Source organism: Theropithecus gelada, chromosome 14 (genome assembly GCF_003255815.1).
Source record: "Theropithecus gelada isolate Dixy chromosome 14, Tgel_1.0, whole genome shotgun sequence".
NCBI lineage: Eukaryota > Metazoa > Chordata > Mammalia > Primates > Cercopithecidae > Theropithecus > Theropithecus gelada.
Genome location: NC_037682.1, coordinates 59,733,748 through 59,745,494, shown reverse-complemented (window position 1 = coordinate 59,745,494; position 11,747 = coordinate 59,733,748). Strand labels below are relative to the sequence as shown.

Genomic DNA, 11,747 nt, shown 5'->3' with positions numbered 1-11,747 from the left:
CCTCAGTTGAAAATGCCGAAATCACCGGTCTTCTGTGTTGCTCGCGCTGGGAGTTGGAGACTGGAGCTGTTCCTATTCGGCCATCTTGCTCCGCCCCGGTGGTATCATATTTCTTTGCCTTTTCATGTTTCTTGTGTCTCTGTATTGATGCCTGTGTATCTGGTGGAACACTTATCTCCAAACTTTCCCAAGTGGTTTTCGTAGAGGACAACTATCACCTGCAGTTGGATTTTAGTGTGCCAGTTGGGAAGAGTGTGGTGACTCTGTTTCCAGATAGGTGTAGTATAGTCTCTGTGCAGCTTCCTGAGCTGAGTTTAATATGTCTGCAATAATTGCAGGTGCCTCAGTGGCTTAGACTGTAGAAGTTTGTAGTAGCACAGCAGTAGTGATGACATAGTTTGTTTACGTCCTTAGTGTCAAGGGCTTTTGGGGTCCTCCTATTTTTAATTTTTTCCACAATGAGGGGACTCAGCTGACAGTATCCCTCCAATTTGACATAACCTGTAAGCTGCTGCAGTAGCGCTGGGCTCGAATTGCAGTGGCTTGGAATGGCTGTGGAGTCAGGGTTCAAGGCTCAGGGTCTCACAAACTAGCACTCTCCTTCAGTTACTTTCATTAAAATGTAGTTGTTTATTCATTGTTCTGGCTATCTGTGTGAGGCAACTAAGAGCTGGAACATTTTGGTAGTCCATCTTGCTCACGTTGTCACGATTAACCCTTTGAGAGGATATTAACTATCACATTGTAGGGCAGTGACATAGAGGCAATTAGTTTTCGGTATATAATTGATTTACATTTGCTATTCATTTGATCTTGCTTCATTTATTAAAAAGCCTATGAATTTTCCAGTGTTTTGTGGTGCTGTTTGTGCTATAAAATAAATTACGAAATATAGTAATATAAATCCTAAAATTTTGTTCTTCAGCATTGTCAAGCCAATTTCTTTTAAAATATACAGGCCGGATGTGGTGACTCATGCTTGTCATCCCAGCACTTTGGGAGGCCGAGGCGGGCGGATCATGAGGTCAGGAGATTGAGACCATCCTGTCTAACATGGTGAAACCCCATCTTTACTAAAAATACGAAAAATTAGCTGGGCAAGGTGGCGGGCACCTGTAGTCCCAGCTACTGAGGAGGCTGAGGCAGGAGAAGGGCATGAACCCAGGAAGTGGAGCTTGCAGTGAACTGAGATGGCACCACTGCATTCCAGCCTGGGCACCAGAGTGAGACTCCGTCTCAAAAAAAAAAAAAAATATATATATATATATATATACACACACACACACACACATATATATATATATACACACACACTGTGAAAACAAAAACAAGAGGACAAATAAGCAAACAAGTTCATTGAAATATTTATTGCATTCAATATATAGTTCAATTATAGAGAATGTTTTTAAAAGTTTACTGACTATTCCAAATCATAAACTAGGTATATCTTTTCATGTATTTATGTATTTAAAAAGTTCCTTTGCAGGATTATTATGCTTTTATTTAGAAGTTTTGCATATCAATTTGTTAGAGTTAGGTCAAACCAAAGCATCTGATGTTTTGTGATGCCATTTAAAAATATATAATTTTCAAGATTTTAATTTATCAATTTTTTGTTAGTAGTATAGAAAAATGTAATTAATTTTTAAATTATTATTATTATTTTTTATAGAAACAGAGTCTCCCTAAGTTGCCTAGGCTGGTCTCAAAATCCTGGGCTTAAGTAACCCTCCTGCCTCGGCCTCCCGAAGTGTTGGGATTACAGGCATGAGCAACCATGCCTGACCAAATTTTTTTATATTGGCTTTGTATCAAGTATCCTTTATAAATTTATTTGTTAATTCTAATAGTTTTTCCATGAATATTTTAAATTTTATGTAAACCTAATCATGTCCTCTGTGAATGATGACAGTTTTATTTTTTACTTTCTAAAAATGTTTGTATTTTTATTTATTTTTCTTGTCTTATACACTAAAAAGAGCTTCTAGTTATATGGGGACAAGACTGTATCTTTGTCATGTTTCTGGTCTCAGGTAAATACATATTGCCACAGTATGCATACTCCTTCATTCTGTTGGTCTGCACATTAAGGGAGACCCTTTCATGCTTAGCTTAAGAGATTTTAAAAAAATAATAGAAATGGTTTAAAAACATTTAATTCAGGAAATATTTTCTCCCATTGTATAGGTTGTATTTTTACTCTCCTTATAGTGTTATTTAATTCACAAAAGTTTTTAATCTTAATACTTCATTCATTAATTTATAATTCATTGCTCTGTTTTTGTTGCCCTATATAAGAAATCAAGTCTGAAGTCATGACTTACCCTATGTTTTATTCTAAGAGTTTCATTGTTTTAGTTATATTTAAGTTTTTGATTCATTTAAATTTAATTTTTGTATATATATAGTGTATATATATATAGTGTTAAGTTTACTTTTTTTTTTTTTGAGACAGATCCTTGCTCTGTTGCCAGACTGGAGTGCAGCGGCATGATCTCAGCTCACTGCAACCTCCACCTCCTGGATTCAAGTGATTTCCCTTCCTCAGCCTCCCAAGTAGCTGGTATTACAGGCACGTGCCACCACACCTGGCTAATTTTTTGTATTTTAGTAGAGACAAAGTTTCACCATGTTGGCCAAGATGGTCTCAATCTCCTGACCTCGTGATCTCCCCACTTCGGCCTCACAAAGTGCTGGGATTACAAGCGTGAGCACCTGCACACATAAAACTTCCCTCTTTTATCATGTGCATATCCTGTTGTCCTGGCACAAAATTTAAAAGTTTTATTAAATTTTTAGTTGACAAATAATAATGATATATATTATGGGGTGAATTGTGATGTTTTGATATATATGTACATTATAGAATTATCAAATCATGATAATTAGCATATCTGTCACCCAAATGTTTCTTGATTCTTTGTGGTGACAACATTGAAAATCCTCTCTTTTAGCTATTTTGAAATACACAATAAATTTCAACTCTTATTTCAGATACAGGGGATACTTGTGCAGGTTTGTTACATGGGACTGTTGCAGGATGTTAAGGTTTGGGGTGTGAATTCCATCACTCAGATAGTGAACATGGTACCCAAAAGGCAGTTTTTCAACCTACTTTCTCCCTCCAGCCTCTAATAGTCCACAGTGTCTATTGTTCCCATATTTATGTCCATGTGTTGTTTAGCGTCCATTTATAACTGAGAACATGCAATATTTGATTTTCTTTTCCTGTGTTAATTTGCTTAGAATTATGACATTTGGCTCCATCTCTATTGCTGCAAAGAATATGATTTCATTCTTTTCATGGCTGCATAGTATTCAATGGTGTATATATGTACCACTTTTTAAAATCCAATCTACCATTGATGGACACCTGGATTAATTCTACTCTTTCATGGAGCAGATTGCCAGCACAGTTTTTGTGGAATCTGAGAAGGGATATTTTGGATGCCTTGGAGCCTATGGTGACAAAGGAAATATCCTCAGATAAAAACTGGAAACAAGCTTTCTGAGAAACTGTTTTGTGACATGTGAATTCTTCTCACAGAGTCACACCACTCTTTCACTGAGCAGTTTGCTAACACTGATTTTGCAGAATCTGCAGTGGGATATTCTGGAGCACATTGAGGAGTATGGTGAAAATGGAAATATCATCTGATGAAAAGTAGAAAGAAGCTTTCTCAGAAACTGCTTTGTGAGTGTGAATTCATCTCACAGAGTTACATCACTCTTTCATGGAGCAGTTTGCTAGCGCTGTTTTTTGTGGAATCTGAGAAGAGGTATTTTGGATCACATTGAAGCCTATGGTGACAAAGGCAATATAATCAGATAAAGCTAGAAAGAAGCTTTCTGAGAAACTGCTTTATACTGTATGAATTCATCCCTCAGAGTTACACCTTTCTTTTCATGGAGCAGTTTCCTAACACTGTTGTCATGGAATCTGCAATAGAATATTGCAAGCGCGTTGAGTGCTATGGTGAAAAAGGAAATATACTCAGATAAAAACTGGAGAGAAGTCTTCAGAGAAACTGTTTTGTGAGGCATAAATTAATCTCACAGGGTTACACCACTCTTCTATTGAGCAGTTTGCTAACACTGTTTTCGTGGAATCTGCAGTGGGATATTTGGGAAGGCATTGAGGACTATGTTGAAAAAGGAAACATCCTCGGATACAAACTAGAAACAAGCTTTCTGAGAAAGTGCTTTGTGCTGTATGAATTCATCTCACAGAGTTACATGGCTCTTTCATGGAGCAGTTTGCTAGCACTGTTCTTGTGGAATATGTGAAGGGATGTTTTGGATCGCTTTGAAGCCTATGGTGACAAAGGAAATAACCTCAGATGAAAACTAGAAAGAAACTTTCTGAGAGACAGCTTTGTGAAGTGTGAATTTATCTCACAGAGTTACACAGTGGTTTTCATTGAGAAGTTTGCTAACATGTGTTTGCGGAATCTGCGATGAAATATACGGGAGCACATTGAGGCCTGTGTTTAAGTAGGAAATATCCTCAGATTAAAAACAGGAAAGAAGCTTTCTGAGAAACTGCTTTGTGATGTGTGAATTCATCTCACAAAGTGAAACCATATTTCATGGAACAGTTTACTAACACTGTTTTCGTTTAATCTGCAATGGGATATTGCAAGTGCATTGAGTACTATGGTGAAAAAGGAAATATCATCGGATAAAAAATGGAGAGAAGACTTCGGAGAAACTGCTGTGTGATGTGTAAATTCATCTCAGATAGTTACCCCTCTCTTTCATTGAGCAGTCTGCTAACACTATTTTAGTGGAATCTGCAATGGGATATTTGGCAGGGCATTGAGGCCAATGGTGAAAAGGGAAATGTCCTCAGATAAAAATTTGAAAGAAGCTTTCTGAGAAACTGCTTTGTGCTGTGTGAATTCATCTCACAAAATTACATCAATCTTTCATGGAGCCGTTTGCTAGCACAGTTTTTGTGGAATCTGAGAAGGGACATTTCTCATCGCTTTGAATCCAATTTTGACAAAGGAAATATCCTCAGATTAAAAACTGGAAACAAGCTTTCTGAGAAACTGCTTTGTGATGTAGGATTTCATCACACAGAGTTACATCACTCTTTCATGGAGCTGTGTGCTAGCACTTCTTGTGGAATCTGAGAAAGGATATTTTTTATTGTTTTGAGGGCCATGGTGAGAAAGGAAATATCCTCAGATAAAAACTAGAAAAGAGCTTTCTGAGATACGGCTTTGTGATGTGTGAATTCATCTCACAGAGCTACACCATTCTTTTACTGGAGGAGTTTGTTAGCACTGCTTCTGTGGAATCTGAGAAGGGATACTTTGGATTGCATTGAACCCCATGGTGAAAAAGGAAATAGCGTCAGATAAAAACTAGAAAGACGCTTTCTGAGAAACTGCTTTGTGATGTGCAAATTCATGTCAAAGAGTTACACTACTCTTTCATGGAGCAAATTGCCAGCACTGTTTTTGCGGAATCTGAGAGGGGATATATTTTGGATGACTTGGAGCCTATGGTGACAAAGGAAATATCCTCAGATAAAAACTAGAAACAAGTTTTCTGAGAAACTGCTTTGTGATATGTGAATTCTTCTCACAGAGTCACACCACTCTTTCACTGAGCAGTTTGCTAACACTGATTTCGCAGAATCTACAGTGGGATATTCTGGAGCGCATTGAGGAGTATGGTGAAAATGGAAATATCATCTGATGAAAAGTAGAAAGAAGCTTTCTCAGAAACTGCTTTGTGAATGTGAATTCATCTCACAGAGTTACATCACTCTTTCATAGAGCAGTTTGCTAGCACTTTTTTTGTGGAATCTGAGAAGGGATATTTTGGATCACTTTGAAGCCTATGGTGACAAAGGCACTATAATCAGATAAAGCTAGAAGGAAGCTTTCTGAGAAACGACTTTGTGCTGTGTCAATTCATCTCTCAGAGTTACACCTTTCTTTTCATAGAGTGGTTTCCTAACACTGTTGTCATGGAATCTGCAATGGGATATTGTGAGCGCATTGAGTACTATAGTGAAAAAGGAATTAATCTCAGGTAAAAACTGGAGAGAAGCCTTTGGAAAAACTGTTTGTGAGATGTAAATTCATCTCACAGAGTGACACCACTCTTTTATTGAGCAGTTTGCTGTTTTTGCGGAATCTGCAGTGGGATATTTGGGAGGGCATTGGGAGTATGTTGAAAAAGGAAATATCCTCAGATACAAACTAGAAACAAGCTTTCTGAGAAACTGCTTTGTGCTGTGTGAATTCATCTCACGGAGTTACACCACTCTTTCATGGAGCAGTTTGCTAGCACTGTTCTTGTGGAATATGTGAGGGGATATTTTGGATTGCTTTGAAGCCTATAGTGACAAAGGAAATATCCTCAGATAAAAACTAGAAAAAAATTCCAGAACAAAAGTGTGAAATGTCTTTCCATTAGTTTGTGTTATCTGTGATTTATTTCATCAAAGTTTTTTAGTTCTCCTTGTAGAGATCTTTTACCTCCTTGGTTAAATGTATTTCTACATATGTTAGTTTTGTGTGGCTATTTTAAATGGATTTGAGTTCTTGATTTGGTTCTCAGCTTGAAGAATACTGGTATATAGAAATGCTACTGATCTTTGTATGTTGATTTTGTGACACTGACTTTCCTGTAATCAAATCCCATAAGTAGAAAAGATTTCTAATACAACTCAGGAAAACATCATATCATAAAGTATCTTCCCTCCCTTCAGCAGAATCATGACATATCTTGGGAAGCAATTCCACACCATGAAATTGGACAGAATCTGGGAATATACAAACCCCAATACACATACCACTATACTTCCAAAGCAGTTCTTTAGGCCTGCATTATAGCCAAGTCACAGGAATATTTTTTCTTTAAGATTAGTAGCACCATATTAGAACTCATTGCATTGAAATGAGCATCAAACTAACTTAAGCCATGGCACTGCTCTGGATGTGGCACTCCCCGAATCTGACAAACCCAATCACTCAATATATTCCATCCATGGCCCAGAGCCTACCACAGAATACACCCTGTAGCAGCAAAGTTTCTAATTAAGTCCTAGTCTCATTTGCACACACCCAAGCACCCCACAGGTCTGTTATGTTGCAGATAGAATCACACACGGCCAGTTACAACCCAGACTCAACCACAAGGCACACCAGACAGACTCAACTATGACAGTAAACTAGCCTGCTGCCAACTTAAATATATTACTGTCCATCAGTATACCAGGGAAACTATTACAGCATTAATGCAAACTAGACTCTCCCCAGTCTGAGGCAAGTATCTGACCTCAGTACCTTTTAAAAAGATAGAGACAATTACATTGCCACTATCTAGGTGGTATTATGAAGCGATTGTCCATTTATATAATGCAAAATGGAGAAGACAGAAAAGAAGATCATAAATCATAAAAGGCTCCACAAAGTATCTGAGAGCATCCAGTGTTTTCTATTCAGGAAAGGAAACATAACATAGTGAGTGAAGGGCCTTTGAAGTTCTAAGAGGGAGCATTGTTTTTCTGGAATTATGCAATAGTTACCTTATGTGTCTAAATTTTAAAATTTTATTGATTATCTCAAATCCAAACACCTACTAACCAATCCTCCAACTTTACTGAGGCTCCTCTCACATAGAATAATCTTAATTTCTCAGATGTACTTTGCAAGAATGTATCATTCCTCTTATCATTTCCTCCTCAATCTCAGTCCAGTGATATTTTACACCCACCCACACACACACACACACACACACACACACACTTCATCTTGGCTACTCTTTACATCCTGATTAACAAGTATAATTAGCAATAAGTATATGCTAATTTAATACCATATGGAAGTTTTTCTTAGAGACTGAAGGGATGAAAAACATGGGAAGTGCAGGATTGCTATATTTTGGAAACTTTCTGCATGGTTTTCTGTGTAAGTGGGGCAAATATTTGAAAGTGAGAGTGTCTTTTTAACTATATTTCATATTCCCTCTTTAGGTCTCTTATGCTGTATTATGGAGTTAAAGAATGGATTTTCTGTTTCTCCAAGAAATAGACACCATACTGTGAAAGACGTTATCGTTTCTCACTGGAAGCAAGAAAACTCATGCAAGAAATGTGTCTGTAGGGGATTGCCACCAATATGCTTCATATAAACAACACGCAGTTTCACCCTTCCACCTTCCTCCTAGTGGGGGTCCCAGGGCTGGAAGGATATGCATGTATGGATTGGCTTCCCCTTCTTTGCAGTGTATCTAATAGCCCTTCTAGGGAATATCACTATCTTGTTTGTGATACAGACTGAACAGAGCCTCCACCAACCCATGTTTTACTTCCTAGCCACGTTGGCCTGCACTGAACTGGGCTTGTCTCAAACAACCATTCCAAGATGCTGGGAATTTTCTGGTTTAATCTTGGAGAGATTGTGTTTGGTGCCTGCATCACACAGATGTATAGCATTCATATATGCACTGGCCTGGAGTCTGTAGTACTGACAGTCATGGCCATAGATCGTTATATTGCCATCTGCAACCCCCTGAGATATAGCATGATCCTTACTAACAAGGTAATAGCCATTCTGGTCATAGTCATCATTGTCAGGACTTTGGTGTTTGTGACTCCATTCGTATTTCTCATCCTGAGATTGCCTTTCTGTGGTGTCCGGATTATCCTTCATACCTATTGTGAACACATGGGCTTGGCAAAGTTAGCTTGTGCCAGTATTAGAGTTAATGTTATATATGAATTGATTGCCTTCTCAGTGGGATACATTGACCTTTCTGTGATTGGATTTTCCTGTGTCCAAATCCTCCGAGCTGTCTTCCATCTCCCATCCTGGCATGCCCGGCTTAAGGCACTCAGCACATGTAGCTCTCACGTCTGTGTTATGTTGGTTTTCTACCTGCCAGTCCTCTTTTCCTTCATGATACACTGCTTTGGCCACAACATCCCTCATTACATCCACATTCTTCTGGCCAATATATATGTGGTTTTTCCTCCTGCTCTTAACCCCGTTATCTATGGGGTCAAGACAAAACATATATGAGAGCAGGTGCTTAGGATACTTAATCCTAAAAGCTTTTGGCATTTTGCCCCCAAGTGGATCCTCCACAACAATTCAGTTAGAAGATAATGAAGTCATAACAAAATAAACACTGGAAACTTTTTTTTTTACTACTTCTCTTGCAGCCCCACATGAGCCAATAGCATTATATCCCCTACAACGTCGCGTGATTTCAGTACGGTCCATTGGAAAGTATAGCTCAAAGATTCCAAAACAATCTCTCTGTTTCACCCATTAAAAGTACAAAAAATACCCACATTTAAACCCCACGATACTACAAAATGCTTAAAGAGAGACAAAGGTTTTGTAAAAGTTATTGCCCAGTAATTGTAGATTCTCTGTATTTAATATCCGAAGCTGAAGTTCATGATGATTAAAATGATGTGGTATTTCATCAAAACCAAGCAGGATACAGCGGCAAGAGAAATTAACTGGGAGTCATAAGATCTAGATTTAAATACAGATTATGGCCTTACCTAAAATTTTGACTTGAGAATTTCACTTAGACTCTTTGAGTTCACAGTACTAAATTCATACTGATTTATAACATTTTATGAGCAGGGATACTGAAGCTTAAAGGGAATGTTGTGAAAACCTGTGAAGCTTGTAAAGCATTAAAAGATTTGGAAACAAATAAAGTGAGTGCTTACCAAACATAATTATAGTGTAACTGTTATTTCTAATGTATGCAGATTTCATTTACTAATCCAGCTCCAGTATACAATCCCTGGTTTGAGGTCAGCTCTCCAGATCCAGATTATTCCAATGCATGGGGCTCTTCATGTACCTCTCAGTTTTTACCTTCATGAAAGAGACTTTCAGTCAGGAGACTATGAAGCCTGAAGAGTTAACAGGGATCTATCTTGGGCTTAAGGACTCAGAGAAATCCCATCCTTCACAGTCTTTGCTAGAGTGGGTTTTAGGGCAGACTGTAATAGTGTGGCTGCTAAAATAATATGAAGTCATTCTTAATAAGGTATAGAAGATAAATAGGACAATTTATTTATTTGAGTATTCTAGGAGCTGCAAAAATGTGAAGCTGGTTTCTAATTGGAAATGGAGCCCTGATTGAAACTCAAGGTAGAGTGAGTAGGAATGTACAGAGAATAGTGCAAAAGTAATAACAATAAATGGCAGTATAAATTGACAAGTGGAAGTAAACTGAAGTGATACGTCATATAAATATATAAAGAAAAAGAAATGAAGTAATCATTTTCTAAGTAGATATTTTGAAATTGACAAAGAAATAAAGAAAAACTAAACAGATCATTTAACAAGGAATAAAGATGAGAAAAAATTCATTGTGGATTATCTTCTAAGTAAAATACCACTTTTCAATTATAGTTTATTTAATGTGTTATTATTTAATATTTTAATTATGAAAATCTCATTTTAGAGTCTGAATATTTACATTTGTATATTTAAAGGCTCTAATATGTTCAATTTTGTTCACTCTACCCAAAATATGTTTAACCACCAGACCACTTAATTTTGGTGTCATACGTTAAGAATTTCTACTATTTAAGAGTTTTCCTGTATCATTTCTGAGACTTTGCTAAATGTTGCTTGCTCCAGAAAGTGAGTAATCTGAATGGAAATGGGTAATAGAAAACCGTAATTTCTAAGGAGCATAGAAGCTAATACAGAAGAGAAAACCCCATTCATCACCAAGTGCATGTTACAGGGACTGTAACATGGGGGAGCCAGGAGCATGTTTGAAAATAGCACTGTGTGCACATAGAATTCCCAAGAAGGAAAGTTGTCTAGGGAGTTTATCAAGCTCTTGAGTTTTTTTAAACTCATTTTGTACAAAGCCATCAATACTGCAAGTCTTTTTTTAAACTCATTTTGTACAAAGCCATCAATACTGCGAGTCTTGGAGCAGTTCGGCTGGGCTATGACAAATGTTATGGAAAGCATTGAATATTGGTCATCTTGGCTGAGTCCACATCTGTGAAACATTGGCATGTTTCAAGCCAATCTAAAAGGATTCAACTTTGCTTATTATTTCAAAATTCCAAGGCTGCTGAAAGGTAGGTCTTTACACACAGTCACTCTATTTGTTAGCTGAATATTTTCATCAGGGGCCACTGATGAAAATGTTGACCTCCACTAACCTAAGCCTGTCCATTGTTACTATCTCCAAGATGCTTAGTATCTTCCAGTTCAACTTCAGAGAAATAGTTTTTGGTGCCTTCCTTGTTTACATACAGATGCTTACGATTTATCTATGCACTAGCGTGGAATTTGGGGTACTAACTATCCTGGCCATAGACCACTATGTTGTATTTCACAGTCCACTGAGATATACCATGATTCTCACGAACAAGGTGGTAGCCATCCTATGAAGTCATGATAATGAGATCTTTAATCTTCATCATCCCTTTTGAGTTTCTCATCTTGTTGTTGTCATTCTGTGCTGCCCATATCATCCCCCACATGAACTGTGAGCACATGAGCATTGCCCATCTTTCCCATGCCAGTATCAGAGCCAATAATTTGTTTGGGATGGTTGCCTTTTTGTGGGATTTATTGATCTTATTGCAATTGGTTCCTCTTATGTAAAGAAACTACACAGTGTTTCACTTACCACCATGGACTGGCCAGTTCGAGGCTCTCAGTACCTGTGGTTCCCATGTCTGTCATGCTCATTTTCTACATCCCAGTATTTTTTTTCTGATGCAC

General features: G+C 37.6%; 1 protein-coding gene across 1 annotated transcript; it reads left to right on the top strand.

Moving 5' to 3' along the window:
• The first annotated feature begins 8,135 nt into the window (after positions 1-8,135).
• Positions 8,136-9,131, top strand: LOC112605600 (olfactory receptor 52E5-like). Its single transcript, XM_025355222.1, is given in 3 exon segments — positions 8,136-8,210; positions 8,212-8,383; positions 8,386-9,131. Coding segments are annotated over 3 exon segments (987 nt in total). The 5' UTR covers positions 8,136-8,141.
• Positions 9,132-11,747: the final 2,616 nt, after the last annotated feature.